Source organism: Cetorhinus maximus, chromosome 6 (assembly GCF_964194155.1).
Source record: "Cetorhinus maximus chromosome 6, sCetMax3.hap1.1, whole genome shotgun sequence".
Classification (NCBI taxonomy): domain Eukaryota; kingdom Metazoa; phylum Chordata; class Chondrichthyes; order Lamniformes; family Cetorhinidae; genus Cetorhinus; species Cetorhinus maximus.
The window spans coordinates 34590685-34616429 of NC_135884.1; the positions used below are offsets into that span (position 1 = coordinate 34590685).

Below are 25745 nucleotides of genomic sequence, written 5' to 3' on the forward strand. Positions count from 1 at the left end.
GTATACTACTTTCATTTACAAAAGTATATCTTTCCAGTAGAACTACTTGCACAATTTGGTAATTATATTTTCTAGGGCCAGAATTTGATATGGTACATCCTTGTAAAATGGAAAAGCAACATTATAGCCTTAAAACTGCAAAGCATCATAATTAGTTTGCAACAAATTTGTCATGTATAGATAAGAGCTAAAACATAATTGTCACTGGAAAAAATGGTCTGTTTTATGTTACACAGTTTTCTGTGTAAAGTGGCTAAGATTGCTGCTATAAGATTTATGTACTCATACTTCTGACCTCTGCAATCCATGCTTGAGTTTAACTTTGTGATTAGTTAGTGACATAAAAACACAAACCATATGCCCCCCATTGACCAGCTGCCACTTTCTAACTGAAGTGGGTGAGCAGCTAATTGGCAGCATTCGCATAAGGCACAGCAGTTAAAACCTGCTGGGCCTTTAAAAAATGCTTATGCATGGGGCTACCATCCAGTTCACTGGGAGTTAAAATGAGCCCTATAGAACCCTGACTTGTGCAGAGGAGATACAAGTTTTTCCTGCAATGGTGGTTATGGAGCTTTGAGAAAGGACAGAGAAAATGTTATGCTTAACCCAGTGATTCTTCAATAGTGTTATGGGCAGACACCTTGACAACAGCTAAATTGCCCATTCATTCAATTCCTCAATCAATCGAAATAGCTTACAAAGTAGGAGATAAATTACCTTGTTAAAAAGCAAACAGCACAATGAAATGTATGACTTTGCTATTACAGTGTTTATTTCCACTTTCAAAAATGAAAAGTGACTTTGAGAATAAATTTCTATCATTTCTATCCCTTCAGTTAATTATTAGTTGACCCAGAGTTTCATTCTGTTACAGAATTTTACCATTTAAGGTCTTGTCAAAATTGGCACAGTTGTAGGTTTGGATGGTTGTATGTCATTCAACAGACATTACAGGATGGGAGGGAATTTGCCCAACAGCCATAATCTGAATCATCATGCATATGAGAATGAGTGTGAGAAAGTTTAGATCATCAGATTCTTGCCAAAATACTTGTGCAATGAGGAATATTCATTTTAGTTCATTTTTCACTTTTTTTTGAAGTATAATAGATTTTTATAAATCTAGTTATGAAATCTTAATTGTTTAATAAAAAATGTATGTTTTTGTTTTGGACTGGTAACTTAACTTTTCTCCCTGGCCATGCTTCAGTTGAATAACACGGTGGACCAAATTGTGTCAACAATTTCTTTTCCTGTAACTAAAGGCATTGTCCCACAAGGCCATAACATTTTTAGTGTTTATATTTTGTTTTGACTCCCTCTACCAAAAAGTCATGACATCACTCCCAGAGAATATCCTGTTCAATTGGAAGCATGAAGTCAGTGCAGTTATGATTGGCTAACTGTGCATGCAAGTCTTCATTTGTAAAATGTAAATATATTTACTTTGTCAATCTTGATATTAGATCCATATATTCATTTGTAAATTATTTGCAGATCCAGAAATAGATCCAAAGTGAAGAAAGAGGCATTTTCTACAATATTAATACCTGATAGTTTTTGAGATCTAGATCTTGTTTCAATTCTGTGTTGAAAATTCAAGAATTGTGATTTGTTGCTGCTTCAGTTTTTATGAATAGTTCAGAGCCCCCATTTAAGTTGGTTGTTTATTCTATCTGAAAAAAAAATTAGTCATAGACAGGCAATAAAAAGATCACAAGTATATTGGAACAGTGGAATTAAGACACTGATGGGAAGTTTACTTATTCAGCAGCAGCAGTGATTGTCTCTGTAAAACAATCATTGTTATCACTGGGGATACTGAACATATTTTACAAATATCTTTTTCCTAAGTTATGAGTACCTTAAGAAAAAATGAGTTATAAGAAAGAAGATGCATTAATATAGTGCCAGTCACATCCTCGGGATGTCCCAAACACATCACCGGCAATGAGTTACTTTTCAAGTTTAGTGGCTGTTATCTAGGCAAATACAGCAACCAATTTGCATGCAGTGCTAATCAGTTTTCTTCTGGATTTGAAAGAGTGTTATTTCTCTTCCCATATGATGAAACAATTGTTTATATAACTTAAAGCAATCTTGAGTAATGTATTTTTGTTGTAAAGGAAATTAAAATTGTGGAATTTCCAGACCTAACTGGAGAGGTGCAGGTTCTCTTTCATGAACATGTATATTTTCGTTGAATTTTGTATTGCTGTCACCCTATTCTGATCTTTTCAGTTTTGCTGCTGGTAGGTAAACTGGATGAATTGCAAAAGCAGAGCAATGGACTAAAGAATGATTGTGATTCTCTTCGACAAGAGAAAGTTATTCTGACAGAAAAACTGCAGTGGTTTGAGGAAGAACTCCAATGGTAAGTTCCAACAATTGCTGCTAATTTATTTTTAATGTTTATAAAACTGTGCTTGTATTCCTGATCCATGTTGCCTCAAAAGATAGGTCTTCTAAATTGACTTGATAAAAATACTGACATTATTTCCCACTAACAGCTCAATTCAGGTGATGTACTCAACACAGCCTAATCACTTCATTTAAGAAATGTGATTGTATGTTCAATCTTTTTAAACTAGTACTTTTGTTTAGAATTATTTTTAGAACTTTTCTTGTGTTTGCTGAGCCCGAAGTATATGTTTCATAACGCATTTGTGTACTAATATACTGTTTCAGTTTCAATTACCACCCTGCCCCTGTCTCAAGCCATCTGGAGGAGCTGAGGTGTATCCCCACAAGGCATGGGAAAAAAATATGCTTGCCATAGTTAACACCCAATGATTCCTGTACATAAAGTCTGCTGGCTAGTTGTACAATGGCATTACCAGCAGCTTGCCTCCCTTCATTCTGAAATAAGGGAATGCTGACTTTATAGAATATTCTGTCAGTTTCTTCTTCTGAACATGAAATATGTGTTTATTGAGAAACAGTCAAAAACGTCAGTGTAATGTGCTGTGCCATGTATTCCAACTGCTTATTTAGCAGGCTTGAAGCATGAATTATTAAATACCAGTCAGTCACATGTGGAGTTACTCAGGTAGATTCATGTGTAGATGAAGGAACAGGTCTGGGTGAAGTGGAGTTTGAGTAAGAAGGTGGTTTTATGTGGTATTGCATCCCACCGCTTTGTTGCCTTTCTTGGAAACCTGTCCGATCATGTCACTGCAATGGTTGATTTACAAGATATCTTTTCGATAATAAACGAAGTTTCTTTGTGATTTTCATCAATTACTCCTTGCTCCTTGTGACAGAGATCATTGCATCTTTTAATGGAACATTGGATGAGTATTTAAAGCAGTGGAAGATGTAAGAGACATGGGAGAAAGCAGTGGAGCCAGATTAGTTTTGAATTGCTCTAGCAAATTGCTGACACATAGTTGACCCTGTTGTCTAATGTGCTTGAAACTTCTATGATTCTATGGCTAACTGTTGTGAAAAGTTCTGAAAAGTATGTTTAACAGTTGAAGTTGACATCAACCTTTTTTTAATGTTGCAAGTGGATTATACTTTAATTATATCACTGTCATTTTAGGAACGAGGAAACTATTATTATGACGGGATGGGACAAGTGTGAAATTTATCTAGCCCCACTACTCCACAAGTCGTACCATTGGTTTAAAGTTCAATTCACTCACCAAAATGGGCAATGATTTACCTTCGCTACTGTTAGACCCAGAATAAAAGAGACTTTTAACCAGACTTCTTTCAATAAACTGATTTATTATGAAACAAAAATTCTTTATTAAAACAAGTTGCAAAAACAGGTTAACACATAATCTGGGAGTGTAACTATCTATCCCTCTTAAAATTCCCCAGCACGCTCGCATGTGTGTACACACACACAAACAAAGGACAAACTGATAGGCTTTCTGCAGAGATGAGCAGTTGAAGAAAATACTTCATAAAACAAAGGATAAAATTCACAGCGTTTCAATGCTGTTGATGCGGAGCTCCCTCATGTGGAGACAGATTGCTAGTCCCAGTAGATACTTGGAGGTTCTCACCAACAAAGCTTCTGTGTGGAGGGAAAATAGAGCCAGATCAATCCTCCTTGTTTCAGCCTCTCTGGTTTCCAAAGACAGACAAGTTCCGTTGAGATGAGGATTCCTGGCTGGATATTGATAACCCGCCTATTTCAGGCAAGGCAAGGTGTGTGCAAGCTGGGCAGCTTCACTTTCTCATTTCATTCCCAACTGAGTTCAAAAGATAAACCTCCTCTGCCAGATGATTCCCAGTAAATCATCAGGCTTTTGCCTTTAAACAAGTATTTTTTCCCCCCAATCATTAAAGTAATTACTGTTCATATAGCTCTCCTCCTCAAGTACCATGCTGGTCAGGTGATTTCCTGGAAAAGGCATGCTTGCTCCCAGTCCAAAGATGAACTTATGACCTTCTTTAAAAAAAATCCAAGTCTCCAAATAATGTAATGTCCTTCCAAATTTAAAAAAAATAGTTCTTGAAAGTATGGTTCTAACAATATTGAAAAATAACCTATGATTATTGTTACAGTGCTCAACAGCAGAGTATTAAGCTGACCAAAGATGTCAGTGGACTGGAAGTTTCTCGCAAAGAGCTGGAAGTTGAGGTTGGAATGTTGAAGGAGCAACGTTTACAGGAGACAAATGGACTAAGAGTACAACTTGCACGTGCTGAGAGTGACACTCAGAAATTTCAGGAACAGGTAATGTAGCTCATAAAGAAGAACTGCATTATCTATGATAAAAGCAAAAACTGCGGATGCTGGAAATCCAAAACAAAAACAAAAATACCTGGAAAAACTCAGCAGGTCTGGCAGCATCTGCGGAGAGGAACACAGTTAACGTTTCGAGTCCGCATGACTCTTCAACAGAACTAAGGAAAAATAGAAAAGGGGTGAAATATAAGCTGGTTTAAGGAGGGGGGGGGACAAGAAGAGCTGGATAGAGGGCCAGTGATAGGTGGGGATAACCAAAAGATGTCACAGACAAAAGGCCAAAGAGGTGTTGAAGGTGATGATATTATCTAAAGGAATGTGGTTATCTATAGTGTTCTTTAAAAATGTGTATTCTCAGAATTCCAGAGGTACAGCACAGTGGTCTCGGTATTGAGTGGAGGATTTTCTACAGTACTTGTTTCAATCAAATGTGCACATTACTACAGAATATATCGGCACAGTGGGGAAAGTTACGCAAATAAGATGCACGTACCATAGAGAAGAAAACAAGCAAGTGAAAAGCCAAAGCTCAACTTAAAGGAAATGATGTGGTGGCCAAAACAGAGACCTGGCTACAGTTTGAGTATGAATTGGGAGCTGAATAATCCAGGCTATACAATCTTTAGAAAGGATAGAGAAATTGGGAAAGATTGAAGTAGCAATATTGATGCAACACAATTATCACTACAGAAAGAAGGGATTTCAGTGAGCATGATCAGGCTGTATAAACACTTTGCATTTGGTAAGGAGCAACAAAGGATGCAAAAACAATCTGCTTATAATGGGGAGATTTTAATTTTCACTTAGACTGGAAGAAGCAGTACAGTTGAAGTAGTAAAAGCAGTGATTTTCCAGATGTTTTCTAGAACAAATATGTCTTAGAACCAACAAGATTTAATGAAGAACAAACCAGAATTGTTCAATAATCTGACAGTAAAGGAGCATCTTTTGTAGTTGTGGCCATAATATGATTGAATTTGGTATTGGGTTCAGAGGGAGAAGGGAAAGTCACAAACTGTGATTTTAAATTCAAGTAAGGCAAGCTTTAACAGGATGGGAAATAAATTGGCCACAGTAAATTGAGCTGAACTGTTAATGTATTAACCTACATATTTAAAAAATTGGTAATGTTAAAAAAATACAATAATGAAAAAAAAATGGACTTAAGGTAGGCAAATCTCCAGGACCTGATGGTTTCGTTCCAGGGTATGAAAATAAATATGTGAAGACATTGCAGATGCATTGGTCAAATTCTTTCAGAGCTCTCCAAATCCAGGAATTGTGCCTTGGATTGGAAATTGCAAATCTCTTTCCATTATTTAAGTTGGAAGGGAGGGAATAAACAGGTAACTGCCAGTTTAACATGGGTTGTGGAGCAAGTACTGGAATCTATCAGTAGAGACAGAATGACTGAGCACATGGACAAGTATCAACTGATCAAAGAGTTTTGGTATGGGATGTATAAAGGTAGATGATATCTGACTAAACATAGTGAATCTTTTGAGGAGCATGGGGATAAGGGGTATCTATGGATGATATCTATTTGGACTTCCAAAAGGCATTTGATAAGGTTTCGCACAGGAGTTTAATAGCAAATATTGAGAGCACAAGAAATTGCATCTAACTTTGTGATTGTAATTGGCTGGGTGGTAAGAAATAGAGAATTGGGATAAAGGGTTTGTTCTCTAATTGGAAGGATGTGACTTCTGGTGTTCCCAAGGAACCTCAGGTCTCAGCTTTTCGCATACATATTAATAACTTGGACGAAGGAGTAGAGAGTTGTATTATCCACTTGGCAGCTAACAGTATGTCAGTAAGCACAGTAAGTTGTGTGAATAGGAGCAAGAAGTTACTAAGGTAGACAAAGTTAGTGGGCAGAAATATAACAGGTGGAGTTAAATGTGGGAATGTGTGACATCACTCAGTTTGAATCGAATAAAGATACCGAAACTCAGGAAAGACAAAAGGAAGGGTTACTACCCAGACTACCGTTTTTTTTTAAGGGGTTAATTTTCACGACAGGTAAAATAAATTTGGCTTGTATTCCTTAAAGTTTAGAAGTGAGGTATTTAAAGTGACAATTATTCAAGGCGGTAGATACAAAGAAACACTTTCTTCTGTTTGGAAAATCAAATACATTAAATGAATTAAGTTAATAACCGAATTGAACATTGTCTGAGAATGGGTGATGCAGTGGCTTAGATTATCCTCCTTTAACCTTAGGGATATGTGTTGAAATCCAGCTGGGACAATAGGTTGCAAATATGTTCATTTGTCATCGCACAGATCTGACTTGACGCTTGACATTAAATTGTCAGTCTCACAGACAGACAATAACGATGGCTAGTGTTAATGGTAAATTTTACTAATTCAATAGTGTTGATTTTCCCCCTTTGTGGACTTCAGTTGACCAACATGCAGATGGCACCCACCAGCCACCTGATGGACCAAACATCCCTCTGGATCTATTTTAGCCTCTTTTCAGGGCTCTACTGCCCTGTTTCTGCTGAATGGAAAGCTTCAAAATCTCGCCCAGTACGTTGTTTCCCTATCATGATTAGCTTGTAGTTACCGCATCCAGGAAGAGCAGGGAAATGACATGTCTATGAAAGTACCAGACTGAGGTTAACTTGATGTATGTGGCTGTGCAGTGGGAAGGAGTTGTATTGCTTAATAGTTATTCTGCTATACCAAAATTGGTGTACACAAAATAAAGCTATTCATAACCTTACAAGCGAAAGTGCCACTGGGATCACCTTAAGCAATTTTCATTCAACTAGGAATACCTTTTCCTGTTGTTTTCTAGTGCTGAAAAAATGTGCAAGTTTGATTTTTTTTTTAAATGTACTTAGATTAATTCTATATTTAAAACATCTGCACTAAGTATGTTGCTAATAATAGCTGAGAATAGCAAATATACCTAAATTTATAATTTGATAAGAAATAAAAATCATATGCCATTTGGGATTATCCGTTACTTATACCGAAAGGAGGAAATTGATACACTCTTTGATTAGGTTTATTTGATTGAGGAGTAAATCCAAACTATTTTTTCCTCCTCCTGCAAGTGTTTCTTGACGCTGGTTATTCATGCTGAAGTATCAAGCCACAGCAGCCCTCCTACCCCTTTCCCAAGTGACCATTCTTCTTGTGTGATCATTACTTGTGAGTGGTGTTAGGTTATTTGACTGTGGCTATGTATCTGTGTACATTACAATGTACTGCATATCTGGCACTGAGCCACACAGATCAGGACCCACTGCATGAGTACTTCGCTCCTGAATGCAATTAACGTCAGTGTGCCAGAGGGAAAACTTGGGAAAGAAAAATAAATTTAAATAGTTTGTTTAACTAATCCTAAAATTCCAATTGTATGGAGCATACAGAGACTACAATTAAGTGTCATATGAAATTAATAGCAGGGTATCAAAGGTTTCGACATATAAACTCACTGAAAATTTCTGATAAAATCATAAAACAATTTCAAACAAGCATTATCTACATAGTTCAGTGTATGTATAATAGTATCTATGAAATCTTTCAATAATTGATATATGTTGTAGTATGAAGCAAATCAAACCATGTACCTGGAGTTGAAGGAAAAGCTTGACAAAACTCAGAAAGAGAATGAGTCAATCACAGAAGAACTCGAAAACTGTAAAGAAAATCTGAAGCTGCTGCAACAGAAGGGAAACAACGTAAGTCTTAATAAATTTGTTTCTTAAAATAATCTTATGTCTAGTTTCATGTTGAGTTTTTTCACCTGAGCTAAAACACTGTTAAAATAAATTTAATCTGAAATGAAATCAAATCTTTACTATGTATTATTTCTAGTCACTGCTGCATAAAATATTGTAAATTACATTTCATAATTTGATCTAAATCAAAGTATTTAAATTTCCTGCCCTTTTCATGCCATAATAATATGTGAATCAAATTAGTGTTGAAATACAGCTCTTATGGTTTTGATTTAGTCAGAAATTTAACTCAAGAAGTCATAATTAGGCCTGAGAGTATTGGGAAGTAAACTGATCTAGGGTTTCCTGTTGCTGCGGGGCTCCTTACTCAACTATTTTATCTTTACTCCCTCCCCCACTCTTAATTATTTTTGCTACATATCTCTTCTCCTTGTTAGCTGTATAATCTGCAAAATGTCTTTAAAATTATGTGGAGAAAAATGGAATCTTAAAAATCTTGGCCTTCACTCTCCTGTTAAAACAGGAGAAGCAACTGCTAGGTAGGATAACAGCAGTCTCTGAAACCCAAGGTAACTTGTCAGTAGCGCAGTAGAGATTATGAGCAAGGAACCTAGAGGGCCAGAAAAGACCATTTTGGTCCATTTGGCCAGCCCCATTTTCTTTTGTGTGTGTGTGTACTTCTGTGTTCTCTTTAATACAAACAAACTTACCCTCTGTCGTCAATCCTTGTAGCTCAAATGAGTGAAGTCAACTATCAAACAGGTAGCCTTTTGTAGCACCTTTACTGTGAAGCCATTCCTACAGTATGGTGACCAGAACTACTCTCAATACTCCACATGGGGACAAACCTGTGCCCTTTATAGACTCGGCTATGCCATCCTGTGACTGATTTGCATACATGGCAACAGTCAGTATTTTAAGCTGACAGCATTTCAACCCTTATGACAGTTTGTCAAAAGTTCACAAGGAAAATCAGCACTTTGCACTGGGAATGCAGGTTGCCAGCATCAAATACACATGTCTTTTGGAAGATGGGACCGGCTGGAGCCTGTCAGAACTAGAAGGTTGATGGGTGGAACTGGAATTAGTTAGACATTACTTTCTCCCTTTGTTGTGCACAAATCCAAGTCAGAAATAAACTTAGTTTCTGGAAGTCATAGGGATGGATTTTAATTCAGAGCAGTTCACCTAGTCCCATCTAGTTAATTTTTTCCCAGCAGCAGCAACAGGGGGCAACCACGATTTTAACCATTGAGCGGGAAGGGAATCCAGAGTGGCTGCCGGCAGGGAAAGATCAGGTGGCCAAGTATCACAGGAGGGAAGATAGTGGAATTATGGAGCAGGGAGGCTGTGATTTTCCTTGAGGTGCCAGAAGCAACTGTGCAGCTGCAGATGTGCTTCCCAGTCAGACCCCAATTAAAATGCAATCTGGGACCACTTGTCATAATAGAATCCCAATTTTCATCAATTCACGAGGCGTCCCCCTGCTGCATTTCACTTCATTCACCTGCAGGTTTAAAATTTGGAATGGCAGAAGAGCTTTAAGTTATGAGTGGGTGATTAACTTCATTTCTAGCTGCCCAAGCCTCTGGTTTCCTCCAGCCATTTAGGATTAAAATCACTCACATGGTTGCAGGTTTGTATCTGCCTCCAATAAACTGCTAAAATGCAGCTTTTAAAACCTTATAGTTTTTTCTGAAGTAGAGCATGCATGGCTTGTATGTAGATTCATGTTCTTTATAGGCTGATAGCAGCTTTAATTTTAGATAAAGAGAATGTTCTTTGGTATGAATGCATTAACTGGCTTTATGTGTTACATTCATTCACTGTATCTGTAGAATTGCTATGAATTTCTCCAGGGGTTCTTCCAATCTACTGTCTAACTGTGGCAGAAAATCAGCAACGTGATTGACTCTTAACTGCCAAATGAAGTGGCCTGCCAAGTCACTCAGTTAGGAATATAGGAATCGGAATAGGCCATTCAAGCCTGTTCTTCTATTCAGTTAGATTACGGCTAATCTGTAGCTTGACTCCCTTTACCCACCTTGGTTCTGTAGCCCTTAATACCCTTGCTGAACAAAACTCTTTCACTTTCAGTTGTATCACATTTTCTTAGAGCAACTAGGAATGGGTAATAAATGCCAGCTTTGCCACCCACATTCTAAAAATCCTGAACTCCACACTAGTGTTAAATCAAGAAGAGCAACATTTAGGTAGGTTATCAGCTATTCCTGGAATTAGTGCAGTGGTGATTAGGGACATAGGAATGTAGAGGACCAAGAAAGACTGTTTTCACCCATCAAGACATTGGGAGCACTCAGCTGCTTTAACTTCAAATAATATCATGGAATTTTTTTGCATCCACCCGGTTTAAGATCTCATCTGAAAGACTGTGCCTCCTACAGGGTAGCACTCCTTCAGTACAGGTCTCAATTCTCAACCTAGTTTACATGTACAAATATCTGGAGGAGGCTCACCCACTCTACCTTCTGACTTATAAGTAAGAGTGATATGCCTGAGCCAAGGCTGACACCAAGTATAAAGTTAGGCAAAGTTGGAAGTATAATCTACAGTTTGGGACACCCAACAGAGGAGTGGCAAAGGCACAGTATAAATCTGCAGGGATATTACCAGAAATAAGGCATTAGGTAAGAAGACAATTGAGAAGTTGTGGCCTTGTGATTGTTGGGTTGACTTGAAGAAGATTGTTACAATTGTGATAAACTATAATGGACAGAATTTTATGGCAGCGGGATTTTATGTTCCCGCTAAAGTCAATGGGGTTTATAATGGCTCACTGCATTTTATGGCCCCATCCCCGCCGAAACGGGGCCGTAAAATTCTGCCCAATGAGTTCAGCAGTGATACTTGATTTGCACTAGTAAATGACACAGCTTAAATTTAAGATAATCAGAAAGAATTATAGGAAAGGTTGGAATAAAAATCTTTATACAGCAGCTCAGTAGAATGTGGAATTCTTTCTACTGCAAAGTGCTGATGAAATAGATGCCAAACTATTAACCGCCTATCCCCACCCCTCAGTGACAGGCAGCAATAGGGAGGGCAAGTTAATCAGTCACATGAATGAAACATGAGACCAACCCACTGTGCCCATACTCATTGCCTCATTGCCATTTTCATGCCAGTGGACATTGTGGCATCCACATGTCCTGTGGAGAAGCGGGAAGCCTCATTTACATACTTAAATAGGGCTGTGTTAGTGCAACTGGGAGCCTGATTTAAGGTTTACTGCTGCATAGATTTCCTAGGTGTCTTGAAACTTGGTAGTGGGGAGAGATACAGAAGCTGCCAGCTGAAAGAAATGTGCCTTTTCCAGCACTCTTTGTGAGTTAGGTAAAGTAGGCAATCTCCACTAATGTCCTCTCTATCCACACTCTCTTCCCCACCACCACCGCTGTGTTCTCTGATCTTCTCCGCCCACCTCCACCTCCTGATTGTGAGGACTTTTCCCATAGCTTTAGCTGCAGGCTCCTGGCCACAAGTTTACCCCCCCGAACTGAACTGTTAATTTAGCTGGCTGCTAGGTAGGAAACTCAAAACTGATTGAGTTCCTGCCATTACGTTCAGAAGTACCTCTCTGTTCTTCCTCCTTCAGCCATTTCGGTCTCTGCCACATCCTCCTCATAAATATTGAACCAGAGTCCTTATGTCATTTGAAAAGGGCATGTAGAAATTTGCGCTGACACAGACTTAATTGGCAAATGGGCTTCTCCTGTGCTGAAGTATTCAGTGCTTACTCAGGAAGATGCCTGTTCTGTGATAACCTTTCCTAGAAGAAATGGGAAGCAAGAGCCATGTTTCTTGAAGGAGGCTCTGATTTGATAACTGGTGCCTGACGGGGAACAGCTTCTCATCGAGTTTTCCAGCAATCTGCCACAAGTTAAATGGCTTGCCTTTATATTAGGACATCCCAAAGAGCATCAGTAAAGATAAATTGCATTCATGTTTTACATGGGAATTCAATAACTGGACCATCAATTTATGTTTGAAAGTATGATATGTAAGGTAACAAAGTAGTTGATTGATTCGCAATTATTCAGTTTTCAGTTGATGCAGAATTGTCTGGCATGAATATCCTTTTCCATTTATCTCTGATAATAATACTTAAAAGTACTTGTAAGGAAATGTGTTCCATCAAGCAATAAGTATACCACTTCAACAAAGAAAGGGCTTACTTTTGTGTTTCCTCAAGAATTTGATAAATTCCCTTTGCTGCCAATAAGATGGCTAGCTTGGGCCTGGTTTGTAGGAAAAGTGCGTAAAAGTCGTTTTGCAAGAGAATGCTTTTGCAAACAAGTTTTCAAATCTATTTGAGAGCTTTTGTTTTTCCACAGTACATCACTTGGCATGCTTACATTAATGTTCCACCAATATATTCCCTGAAAATCCCCACTGTGCATTCTGGTGCTTTGCACACAGTGACTGTGAATATCCCTTCCCTCCCTCAGCCTTCCACTATATTGCAACCCATCCCTGCTCTAGGCGTCGCCCTAATTCTGGCTTTCCTGTACTGGTGGTCCGATCACCTATGGTAGATGAAGGTACACAGCTACAATATATGTCTGTGTGTTCCCTTGCTAATTTGTATCCCTTCTTCACAAGATGCATGAACAGCCTTAATGCAGCTTTAACTTGCTAAACTGTATGTTGCAGCATTTTCTACTACTGAAATTAACATTTGTTTAGAGCCCATATTTATTTTCTTTATTTGCTTCAGTGCTGAATTTTTAAATTGTAAACAAAAAGCTGCTTCAGTACCTATTTTGCTACCTTTTTCCTGTGACATCACATTGTGCCATCTAGCATGCCTATTATCTAACTTATGTTGAATAATCTTGTTGTCTTTATGCTTGAAAGTTATAATAGTCCAGCAGATTGGGGTAACATTTAATTAAGTACTTTGAATTAAGTTTATTTATTTCAGTATGTTTAACACAGATTTTTTCAAATAAGTATTCAGTTGGTGAAAACTATTTAATCCCACTTAATTATATTTAAGAAAAGTTACAAGATAGAGAGATGGTAGAATAAAAAAGCTAGCTACTGTGCAGTGGATGTAAAGCTAACTCCTATTTAGTAGCATTTTTTGTGCATTTAACTTAGCAAGTGAAACTTTAGATCAATTATATAAATGCAATTAAATGATCATGGTGCAAACATTATGTATTCTTCTGTTGTTTGAAATGTTGTCATTGGAGATCTGCTGTGCATTAAAAGTCCTGATAAGTACTTGGTCTCGATGCATGACCAGAGATGTGTAGGGACCTAATGTTCGGTTGTACTACTGCACAGTGGAAATTTTGTACTTAAATTTCATCTTGCCCCAAACTGCTAGTCTGTATACTCGGAAAACAATGGCCCATAAACGATAAACTTGACTCTTTTAATGAACTTTTTCAGGGTGGATTGTTCAAGTGGATGCCAGTGATGGCCGTGCTGGTTGCTGTGACGATGGTAGTGTTATACCCAGCATTGAATAGGGCCTCGCCATGAAACTGCGTGATGTCTGTCAAACTGCAGAATGTCCTTCCCATTGACATTGGCTTTCTTTTACCACAGGGACAAGCAGATCTGTTTCCTTCCTTTTTACCTCTAACAAAAACACAACTGTTTCAGAGTACGATAGTAGGATCTTTGCCTGAACTGTATAAAATGTAATTGTATATAGAGGGAATAAAAAATTGTGACTGGATTCTACTCTAGATAATGTTTTGTTTGCAGTTTTCTTTTTTTTTTAAAAATCAGTACTTTGGGATTATGTAAAGAGATGTGGTGGCCTAAACTAGGCTTCTTGGTACCAAAATATTAAATACATGGAATTTAATTTAGATTCACTTATGAGTTCTGCTATATCCTTTTATAATAATATTGCAGTTCCACCAACTGATGCATTTAGGCCAGAATAATAATGCTAACAGAGGCACAAATGGTTCATCTGTTGTTAGTTTGATCCATGTACAAGAGGTGACATGCCATTTAAACAGTGGTCATACTTAAGAAATAAGTGTAATGCTGTTGCAGGATTGGAAGATGATACCTGACTTGCATAGGATTTTAACTTCTCCGAACAATTTTTAAACCTCAAGTGCACACTTTATCGAAGTGTTTGAAGAAACAGCGGTAAACGTGCATCATATGTGTTTAAAAAAAAGACACCTTTTTAATGTTTCTTCCTTTTGCTCACTTTTTACGGGCACCCATCTCAATTAATGTCTTAAACAAAAATAAAAATACCTGGAAAAACTCAGCAGGTCTGACAGCATCTGCGGAGAGGAATACAGTTAACGTTTCGAGTCCGAATGACTCTTCATCAGAACTAAGGAAAAATAGAAAAGAGGTGAAATATAAGCTGGTTTAAGTGGGGGAGGGACAGATAGAGCTGGATAGAGGGCCGGTGATAGGTGGAGATTTCCAAAAGATGTCATAGACAAAAGGACAAAGAGGTGTTGATGGTGGTAATATTAGCTAAGATATGGTGACATTAAGGGTAGAAAGCAGGAGGAGCAAGGTACAGATAGTCCTAGTGGGGGTGGGGCAGGGGGAAGGGATCGAAATAGGCTAAAAGGTAGAGATAAAACAATGGATGGAAATACAGTTAAAAATAATGGAAATAGGTGGGAAAAGAAAAATATATCTAAATTATTGGAAAAAGAGGGAATCGGAAAGGGGGTGGGGATGGAGGAGAGAGTTCATGATCAAAAGTTGTTGAATTCAATATTCAGTCCGGAAGGCTGTAAAGTGCCTAGTCGGAAGATGAGGTGCTGTTCCTCCAGTTTGCGTTGAGCTTCACTGGAACATTGCAGCAGGCCAAGGATGGACATGTGGGCATGAGAGCAGGGTGGTGTGTTGAAATGGCAAGCGACAGGGAGGTCTGCGTCATGCTTGTGGACAGACCGAAGGTGTTCCGCAAAGCGGTCACCCAGTCTGCGTTTGGTCTCTCCAATGTAGAGGAAACCGCATTGGGAGCAGGGAATGCATTAGACTAAATTGAGGGAAGTGCAAGTGAAATGCTGCTTCACTTGAAAGGAGTGTTTAGGCCCTTGAATGGTGAGGAGGAGGGAAGTAAAGGGGCAGGTGTTACACCTTCTACGGTTGCATGGGAAGGTGCCTTCTGAACTGAATATTGAGTTCAACAACTTTAGATCATGAACTCTCTCCTCCATCCCCACCCCCTTTCCGATCCCCCCTTTTTCCAATAATTTATATATTTTCTTTTCCCACCTATTTCCATTATTTTTAACTGTATTTCCATCTATTGTTTTATCTCTACCTTTTAGCCTATTTCGATCCCTTCCCCCACCCCACCCCCACTAGGGCTATCTGTACCTTGCTCCTCCTGCTTTCTACCCTTAATGTCACCATGAGCACATATCTTAGCTAATATCACCACCATCAACACCTCTTTGTCCTTTTGTCTATGACATCTTTTGGCAATCTTCACCTATCACTGGTCCTGTTTCCAGCTCTATCTGTCCCACCGCCCCCCTTAAACCAGCTTATATTTCACTTTTCTTTTTTTCCTTAGTTCTGTTGAAGAGTCATTCGGACTCGAAACATTAACTGTATTCTTCTCCGCAGATGCTGTCAGACCTGCTGAGTTTTTCCAGGTATTTTTGTTTTTGTTTTGAATTTCTAGCATCCGCAGTTTTTTGCCTTTATCTCAATTAATGTCTTGCCCAGCTAAGGTAAGTGGACCACAATCCCTCTGCAGCATCAAATCCATGCTCCTCTGTACATCAGTTGGTGGAAGGTGTGCACCAATTGGCAAAAACAATTAAATGTTTGTTTGTTTTCCCTTGCGATGGGGATACCAATGTAAGAGGCTGACTGAAATATTTCTGATACACAGTCGTAAGCATTTTGCTTATAGTGTAGGCTATGACTGGGACTCAAATCTGCAACTATAAAGCAGTCTGATGCTACTGCCTTAATCACTACATTCCCAGGACAGTCCTTCATCTGTCTTTCAGACAGCTGCTATGCTCACTATAGGAGTCATACCAGCAAGCACTTTGTTTTAAAGTGAGTTACAGGAAAAATGGATCGTCACCTTAATTTTTTCATGACACCTTTTAGCCAAATAAGTTGGGTATTGCCTTATTTTAAAACTAATTAAATTTATATATTTTCAACCACAGTATGATATGTTGGTGAAGCTGTACTATGTAATTACAAATATTGGTACAAGATTCCATAGTCAATCAAATTTAAAAAAAGAACACTTTAAAATTACAACTGGTTTAAAATATTCTTGACAATAGAAATAGGTTTTCAAGAATGTGTTGAGAAATCTGCTATATAAATTATCTTAAAACACGTTGAGGGTGAATGTAGAGTTTTGTTAGATGTCCCTTTCAACGTGGGATTTTTTTGTTTAAACACAAGGTTGTTGGGGGAAAAACACTTGTTTATGTGGAAACAAATCTGTTCTAAAGTCTGTCAACTTGAGCAATTGTTTGGATGGCCAATAAGCTATGATATTCCACCCCAGCTACACACACACATGCTAATGGTCCTTGGTACCTCCTGTACATAGGTTGTTTGCAAATATTGTTCTGAGATGCTGAATTACAGAAATACATTTTTTAAAGTAAAATAATTGTTTTAAATCTATTTTGTAAAAAGGTTGGAAGTACAGTAGAATTTCTGAACTACAAATTAAAGTATTTGCACTAACATACGTGATGTGCATGATTTAATAAAATAAAGTTTGCTCTCCCTACGTGCATTTGAGTTTATTGTTAAGGGAAGGTACACTGCTTTGGAAAACGCCAGAGTAAAGATGACATTAAGGGCAGAATTTAATGTTTATGACGGGGGTCTCATCTGCCAGCTGGAGAACCAATGGGAATACTGCAGCGCCTTAGTTAAAGGCCCATCGGAATTAAGTGCCCATCAGGCATTTAAGTGGGTTTCATTGAGCCTTCTCCGGGATTAAGAACCCCTGGGGTGAAAATCCCGCCCTCCCCGAGAACTGTTGGCTCATCAGAACCCGAAAGCTCTCCATTGCTTGTCAGTGCCTCTGGGAGCGTTGGCTGCTGCTGGTAATGCATTCACTAGAGGCCCAGGACCAAATGTGGGTTGCAGAGGAGGCATGTCAGAGGCAAAGGCAGTGGGGTGGCTTTCAGCGAACGCTCCCACCCCCACTTCCCGATGTCGAGTCCCCACCCCCATACCGCCTCCCCTGGAAATCCGCAGGGTTTGCTCTTTGGGTGCCTCATGTTGTGACTTCCCCACTGGTTAAATACCAGCTGCAGTGGAATGAGGCCTGTACCTCAATTGGTTTTTTGTCCAGGTGCCTTACCATCCCAAAATCCCAAAATTAATCGGGTGGGGAGGTGCGCATGCAGGCTACCCACACTGCACCCTCTCGCCCAATTAAATGCATCCCCCCTCACCTCTGGGGGAGGCATTAAATTCCACACTCTGTGCAACAGCCATTAGTTGATGGAAGAAAATAACAAAAACACAATGGGTAGAGTTTTCATAAGGTTACCCTGGTTCCGCAGCATAATTTGCCCAAAATCAGCGAAACCAGCACCAAAAATAAAGAAATTTCAAGTGCAAGATATGTCCAGCTTGAATCGAGTTTCTGTGAGCTGGAGTAAAACACATCGTGCTGGAAACTGGCCCTGCCCACAAAACTGGCTGTGTTCCAAATTAATCACCATGGTGAATTCCTGCAAAGTGTACCTGTTTGCAGGCCTTCAAGGAAGCTCTTAAAATTGAAACATTTTTCAGTTATTTAAAATCAGGATACTCGCAGCCAGTGGACTAGACACTTCTATTAAAAATGCTTATATTTTTTGATAAAGCCTTTTTCAGTTGTGTTAATAAATACCTGCACCAGGACACCATGCTCAAATATATCAAGGATTCTTTTTAATGCAAGAAAAAAATTACATTTTCAACTGGTACATGATTGCGTTGGTTGATGGAGGATTTGACGTTTGACTACATGTGAATGAGTTTGAATGGAAACGTAAGCAAAAAAAAAATTCAGAAAATGAGTTCATCTTGTACCCAGATTACTGATTGCACCCGACGTGGTAACTCTGCCCCGATATGCCATCGTCTAGTTACATTCATTGTGGTTACAGATACTGAATTAACGATTATTGCTTCCTCAGTACCATTTTAAATTCTGAGTTTCTGACTGGAAGCTGGAACTTTTAAAGTAAAAGCTGTAACAGAGCTTGCCAATAACCTAGTGGGCAAATAAGCTGTGTGGTGTACTGCTGAATTGTGCAAAATAGTCACAAGTTGGCTAATTCAAGCAGTGGAGACTCTACAATCAATTTTGGTATGGCTGAATTATGAAGGACGATTTTTAAAAAGCCCCCTCGGTTCAAGCTTACATTTTGTCCCTTGGCACCTCTTGGAAATTGTGCCACAGCTGCTGCCAGACCTGCTGAGTATCCAGCATTTTCTGTTTTTATTCAGATTTCCAGCATCCACAGTATCAATGCTTATGTGGACATTGAGAGAGAACAGAATTGAGCTTTGTTATGAAAGTCCTTGTGGTGTCAACACAAATGTGTCTAGGTTCACGTGAATAACAGAGACTTGGGTGAAATACTCATGGGCTTACTGACTGAAAATTAGTATGATTGTAAAATATTTTTAGCATTCATTTTTTTCCAAGACATTTATAGATTCTATATTAGCTTCATTCATAAAGCTTTGGAAAAGTAGGAGAACAAATTCTGAGGAATTTTACACAGGCCTTGAGATGTTAAATTAGATGTACACATAATTTAAAAAAACAGTAAGCAAGGTTAATTGGGTCCCTGTCTATAATGCACATATCTAAATGTTTCCAATTGCATTAGACCAGTAATCAGATTCAACAGTATGTCTGTAGCGCACATCCTGTAAAGGATAATATGTGATTGCTTTACACTGAAGATTACAGTCAATGCAAAGCAGGAGGGAAAATGGAATGTTTGGGATAACAGAAGAAAAGTGACTTACATTCTTAAAGTGCCTTATCAAGTTTCAGAAATGTTTTCAGTAACATCCACATAAAAGATACAGTGACAGTTATTTTATGAATGACCAATCTGACAACAGCAATGAAATTAATGACCAATAGTCTGTATTGTAGGAAAGATGTTGACCAAGACATTGCTTTTCTTAGATTGTGCTTTAGGATTGTTGCTTATTCCTCAATTCAAAGATGAACCCTACTCAGGGTTGTGAGTTTCTGCCATGGGTCTTCAAGTGACTGAACAGCCCTATTCTCAACCCACAGATCTTTGGGCACATGGGGCAGGATATCCCGTGAGATAATGGGATCTGGAGTGCAGGATTTGCTTCCTCTTCTTTCTTTCTCTGCTGCTACTCTGCCTCATCATTAAGACATTGTGACTCAAAGTGTGCTGCAGCTTGATGGTAAGTTGTCAACATTGTGAAAGATTGGGAGCAAGCTCCTCCCGTTCATTAATGTCAATGCTGCCATGCTTCAGTGAGAGTGTTTTTGAAGCATTTCCTTTTTCCTCCTCTGGATCATTGGCCATTTGCGAGTTGAAAAAACAGGACCTAGTGGGGGAGACACTTTTCAGCCAGGCAAACACACCATCCAGTACATAGAAGTTTGTTTTGCCCGAATGCTTGTGGAGCTGGCTTCAAGAAGGATGCTAGCATTTGCTTGAAAGTCCATCCGTTGAATCCAGAGGTTGTGGCGTAGGCATTGCTGATGGACTTTCTTAAGCACCCTTCTCTATCGCTGATACACAGTCCAGGTCTCCCTGTGGTATAGGAGTGTGGTGACAACTGCTCTGAACACTAAGACTTTTGTTGACTTGTGGAGGTCTTTGTTCTCAAACAATCGCTGCTGTCATTTGTTGAAGGCTGAGCTGGCACAGCTGATTCAGTGTTGGATCTCCTTGTCAATGGTGGCCTTTTGAGAGAGGTAGCTGCCAAGGTACGGGAAGTGCTCAACATATTCCAGAGTCTAAAATAAAAGCAAAATACTGCGGATGCTGGAAATATGAAATAAAAACAGAAAATGCTGGAAAAACTCAGCTCTGAAGAAGAGTCATACGGACTCGAGACGTTAACTCTATTTCTCTCTCCAAAGATGCCGTCAAACCTGCTAAGTTTTTCAAGCATTTTCTGTTTTTATTTTATATTCCAGAGTCTCTCCTTCAACATATATGGGAGGTAGAATATTTGACTGACCAGGTGTGGGCTGATAAATTATTTTTGTTTTGGAAACATTTCTTGTATGCAGAATTGAAGAGATCAAGAGTGGCTTGTAAATTTGGTGCAGAGTTGGCAATGACACTGCAGTCATCCACAAACTCTTGATCAGGCATGTTCAGAAGCCTGAGCATGATTTTGTTTAACATGGGGACCTTTGGTGACCTGTTGAAAGATGACCAGGATCCACTTGCCATTGCAGCCTACTTCTGTCTTCGCAGCTGGTGACACGCACAGTCTTCCTTTGCCTGTTCTGCCATTGAGGACTTTTTGGACCGCACTTTGTCTGGCACCTCCCCCCGACCTTGCCGCCATGGGTGGCTCCACCATGAACAAGAAGCTCCTGACAACATCGCTCAAGGGATAGTCAGAGCGCACAAACCTCTCCACCACATAAAGGTGGTGATCCACAGAGGGATCATTAAGGTCCACAAAACTGGCGTATAGGTTCTGCTCATTTGAGTATCACATCTGCAATTGGCACATAAGATTGAAGAATCCTCATAGACTATATTTTCAAGTCCTGGTGTGGGGCTCCAGCAGAATTCTGAGGGGTCAGAGAGCTACCAGTTGACCTAAACTGATATTTTGCAACCTATATAATACAAGGTTTTTGAAAGCAGGATATGTAAAAGTGGAGGATGCTAAGGTGGCATTTTGAAGATGGAGTATAATAATTGATAGTGACACCAAAAGTTGTGGAAAACAGAATTTTCAGAATTGCGGAGAGTGTGCAGCAATGATAGATTGGATGAGAATCTATTATGGTACAGCAAGATGCAACCCAGGAATTCAAAAATGATGAGGAACTTGAAGTTAATTTAGGGCACTGGAAGGCATGGGGAAAAATAGGTAATGGGAGTGTGTATAAATGATGGATGGAATCTTGAGGTGCACCCTAGATCAATTTGTGGACAGAGGAAGAGAAGGTGTTACAGTGTCTTGATTAGGTATCATTAGAAAAGAGAAGTGACCAGTGGAATGCAAAGGAAATTTATAGAGGAAGATACAGCAGTTGACTGGAGTGACCAAGAAGGGATTTGTAGATTAATGCTTCTGATGCCTTTTTGCAACTAATTGGGAGCTGGGTCACCTGAGGCTCCTTTTTTTTCTCCACTGTAACAACAACTGGTGCTATATGATGGCATGGAATGAGAGGAAAGAATAGTACTTAATACACTGCCACTGCTCCAATATCAGAATTTGAAATCCCTTTTATAAAACTGGTTCATGGATAGTCTGGGAAGTGAAGCAGAGTTATAATTCTTAGCTGTTAAACAGACCTCCCAGGCTATCATTCAAATATTCATCACAGGAATTCTACTAATTATAACTGCTTATAAATTCCTATGGTAGACTGCCTACACAGTTTAGGTTCTGATAACTGTAAGGTTTTGAGTTCAGGAATCTCATATTACCCAAAAAAGGCAGGGGGGGCTGAGCTCATAAGTGATTTTAAAGTAGTTTATTAAGAAGCAACAGTTTAAAAATGATGCCTAAGTTAAATAGATAGGAAAAGTATACGGCCCGTTACAGGTGAAAACTGGTCCCGGAGGATGAACAGGCGGATGGATGGCAGAGTGTGTGTAGATCTCTAGCTGATGACAGCAGCCTTCTGCTCTCTAGCCAACGTGTTCAGAAGCTCTTCCCACAGATTTACTTGGTCTTCCCCGGTCTTCCTCCATCTGGAGGAGGCTGCAGGCTTCCCTTCCGATCACTGATTTATATACTTTAGGAGCTGGTAGTTTATCCAATGTCAATCACTTGTTCAATCCTATGCACCAAATGACCATAGGACATGTACCCAAGGTGTAACCTCCCGAAGTCCATCGCTTTGCTTCAAAGTCATCTTTCAGCTCATCTCATGCTTGGTGCCATTTACTAACTCCAACCAGACACTTGTCTCACTAAGAGGGTACAAGACTCCAGCTTGTTAGCTTAGGAATATCAATGTGAAGGCCTGCACCAAGAGACCTTGACATGAGACCCCGAGAGTACCATTCTCCTTCACATTTATTTTTGTTTATCTCTGTCCCTGGCTGCTGACAACTTTTTTTTTTAAGAAAGAAAGCATATGACTTTCTACCTACTGATTATAGGATTTTTAAAGCTACCATTTCTTACATAACCCTAAAATTAAATTCCTGGCTTTTACTTTCTCAAGATTGTTTTGCATATGTAATAAAGACAGATGTGTGCTCTAAACAAAAAACGTTTAATAATGATCATGTACTAATAACTACCTGAATATCGTGCATTTTTTCCTGGAAAATATATATGGTGTCTACCATGACAAAAGCATAATCCACAAACTTTGGCTCACCAAATTCTACATTTACATTTCAATTTACACCCTGGTTTCACCCATAACCACAAATGGATGAAATGGGAGAATATTTTGGCGGAAGCTATGCCTTCTGGAAATACTGGCAAAATAATAATCAATATCTTGTTCTGATATTCCAAATTCCATATTTCCACGAAGTGTATTCCATTCCGTTTCACTATCTACAAGTACCTCTCCATCCTGTGGTACATAGACATTAGAATAGGTAGATGGTGGCCTGCTCTGGGTATATTCTGTGACAGCTAAATCCAAATGCTCAAGATTCAGAAGATCTTGTTCTGTCCAGAGAACAGCTGATGGGTGGGTCCAAGATGCTTCAACTCTGGGTGTTGAGGTAGTTTGATGATCTTCCAAAACATGATCCAAACAGGTACAACTTTTAGAAAGAAAAAAAATGTAAAGGATCATAAGCATCAACAAAAGTGCAGTATGTTGTTTTTAATGAAATTGCCTATTTATAATATATATGCACTGCTCATCTAATTGCAAAGTTATAGTATTAGAACATTATGTAAATTCCATTGATTGTTATTTTTGGAAGCACTGAAAATAATCATCATAATTTATTATAAAGAAGACAACAAAGTCTAAGTGCAGATTGTGATCTATATAACATCAAGGCCCAGCTTTTCCTGTTAAAATAACAATAAGAGTTAGGATACTCTCTGTTATTTATGCGCAAATCACAGAAATGTCCAGAAAGGGTATTTACACCGTTAGACACAAAAATCTTCAAATTACGGACCAGGCTGCACCAATTTGTCATTATTTTCATGAAAACAATGGATTGAATTTAGTTCTCACGGTGCTGGTCCCAGTGGCAGATCTGGAACGGAGAGAACTTCCACTCACAGTAGAAATGGCTGACCAACTAAAATTACACAGCAAATGACCAATAAAACATGGATAGGCTCAGGGCCTGGCCAGTTGCACAGCAGGGGCAGGCAGGAAGTTGCTGAACCTGCCATCAGCTGACAAGGTCGAAAGCAATACCCAGACATGCATACAGTGCCTCCAAGTCAGCAGCATCAATGTAGCAGAGGCTGATAGGAACCCCAGGAGCATCACTTTGACCTCAGTCTTCCTCTCTGTCACTCACCCCTGGAGCATCACTTTGATCTCCATACTCATCTGGCAAATGTCTCCAAGCTGACAACATGTGGCACCACGGTTCAGAGATGCTTCCCTGCAGGCTCTCTAGGCTGTCTGGGAACAACGGGAGGTGCTCTTCCCCACCAACAGCATCAGCCAACTGTCCTGCCTGACCAAGGAAGCCTGGAAAGAGATTGGCACCTGTGTGGTCCACAGGCGCACCTGGGTCCAATGCAGGAAAAGGGTCAATGACCTATCCCGCACTACAAGGGTGAGTGGAAAGGAGGTGCTAGATCAATGTGGCTCTCATGGCAGCAGCAAGCAATGCCTTTAAGCAAGGGGAGGAAGCCAGCAGGTAGCAGAATGAATGCAGTGTAAAGCACAGCAGTAGATGCATCATGACGATTGAATGTATGTGGGCCAGAATTTGCAGGTTCATACTTGAATCATTGTGCAAGTGGCGTGAGAGTGGGGAGTACACACAGGTTACCCAGGAGGCCCCATTATCTGTCAGCAGGATGCATGCTGATAAAAGGGTTAGGTGCCTACTGAGACTCATTCTCCCCTTCTGTCTGTAGAAGAAAATGGCACATAATGCCAAAGGTGGCGCACAAATAGGTGGAGAAGTGCCTGACATAACGATACTGACACCTGCAGAAGAGCAGGCAGTGGAATTGGCCAGAGAACAGGGCAGCCGGGAAATCACAGACAGCAAGGGTGGAGTGATGAGAGTGAGGAGGCTTTGAGTTGGTGTTAACCACTGGGCAGCAAAAAGAAGTGTGTGTCACACAGGAATGGGAAGACGGATTGTGAATAACATGAACCTAATTCCTTCTGTTCTCCAGTGTAAGTCCTCTCATTCCAGAGTGACAACCTGCTCCATCTACCATGACCCTGCAGTCAACCTCTGAGGAGGAGGGCTTCAAAGCCTCAGTCAATGCATCATCACATCTTTCCCTCGCACCCTCCACCAGCAAAAATATAGTCAACTCAGCAGGTATGCAATTGCATTTAGAATCTGAGTCATATTCTGGTGAGCACATTGCAGACATGCCAGAGCAGCTGATAGAGGAATCACTTGCATGATAAGTGCCAATCTTGTGTTGGTGAAGGGTAAGTATTGACATCTCAGTGGTTTGGGTGATAAGGATTGAGTGACTTGTCTGCGTTCATTGGCGATTTGATGTCAGGTGGATATATAAATGTCACAATATAAGGCCTAGATCCAATTGGTTTTCAAAGGCTTGCTGAAACCGGTTGAGAACAAGAGATCACAAGCCTCCCTCGCGGGTCTCTCCATGGCCCTGGCATCTGATCCTGAAAGCACAAAATGCAGGCTCTTCTGCTGTGATGCATCATCCCCATCATCCTCATCTGATGAGAAGTGTGGCTCCTCTATGTCTGTGGTTGGAAAGTTCTCCTTCCTCCTGCATGAGGCTGTGCAACATTGAGCAGATGGCGATAATCATTGACAGCCTTTGAGGCGCATATTATTTCTTATTCATTCACGAGATATGGGCGTCACTGGCTCGACCAGCATTTATTTCCCATCCCTAGTTGCCCTTGAGAAGGTGGCGGTGAGCTGCCTTCTTGAACTGCTGCAGTCCATGTGGTGTAGGTACACTCATGGTGCTGTTAAGAAGGGAGTTCCAGGATTTTGATCCAGCAACAGTGA

At 39.7% G+C, this 25745-nt stretch overlaps 2 protein-coding genes across 38 annotated transcripts in view; one reads left to right on the forward strand and one right to left on the reverse strand.

Annotated features, from left to right (window-relative positions):
* slmapa (sarcolemma associated protein a) overlaps positions 1-14134 on the forward strand; it is a 235928-nt gene extending 221794 nt beyond the window's left edge. For 28 of the 36 annotated variants that reach the window (XM_078543552.1, XM_078543560.1, XM_078543567.1 and 25 more), the window contains 4 exons: positions 2260-2377; positions 4525-4696; positions 8272-8406; positions 13828-14134. In XM_078543552.1, the coding sequence (XP_078399678.1) occupies positions 2260-2377; positions 4525-4696; positions 8272-8406; positions 13828-13920 (518 nt within the window). In that variant the 3' untranslated portion in view covers positions 13921-14134. Of the gene's footprint in view, positions 1-2259; positions 2378-4524; positions 4697-8271; positions 8407-12875; positions 12969-13827 lie in introns of all 36 variants that reach the window. The other 8 variants (XM_078543588.1, XM_078543576.1, XM_078543582.1 and 5 more) reach the window with 1 other exon arrangement.
* A 4153-nt stretch (positions 14135-18287) lies between these two features.
* The window catches only part of LOC144681708 (uncharacterized), a 61463-nt gene continuing 54005 nt past the window's right edge, over positions 18288-25745 (reverse strand). For both annotated transcript variants that reach the window (XM_078543592.1, XM_078543591.1), the window contains one exon: positions 18288-23354. In XM_078543592.1, coding sequence (XP_078399718.1) covers positions 22979-23354 — 376 coding nt within the window. In that variant the 3' untranslated portion in view covers positions 18288-22978. The remainder of the gene's footprint in view (positions 23355-25745) is intronic.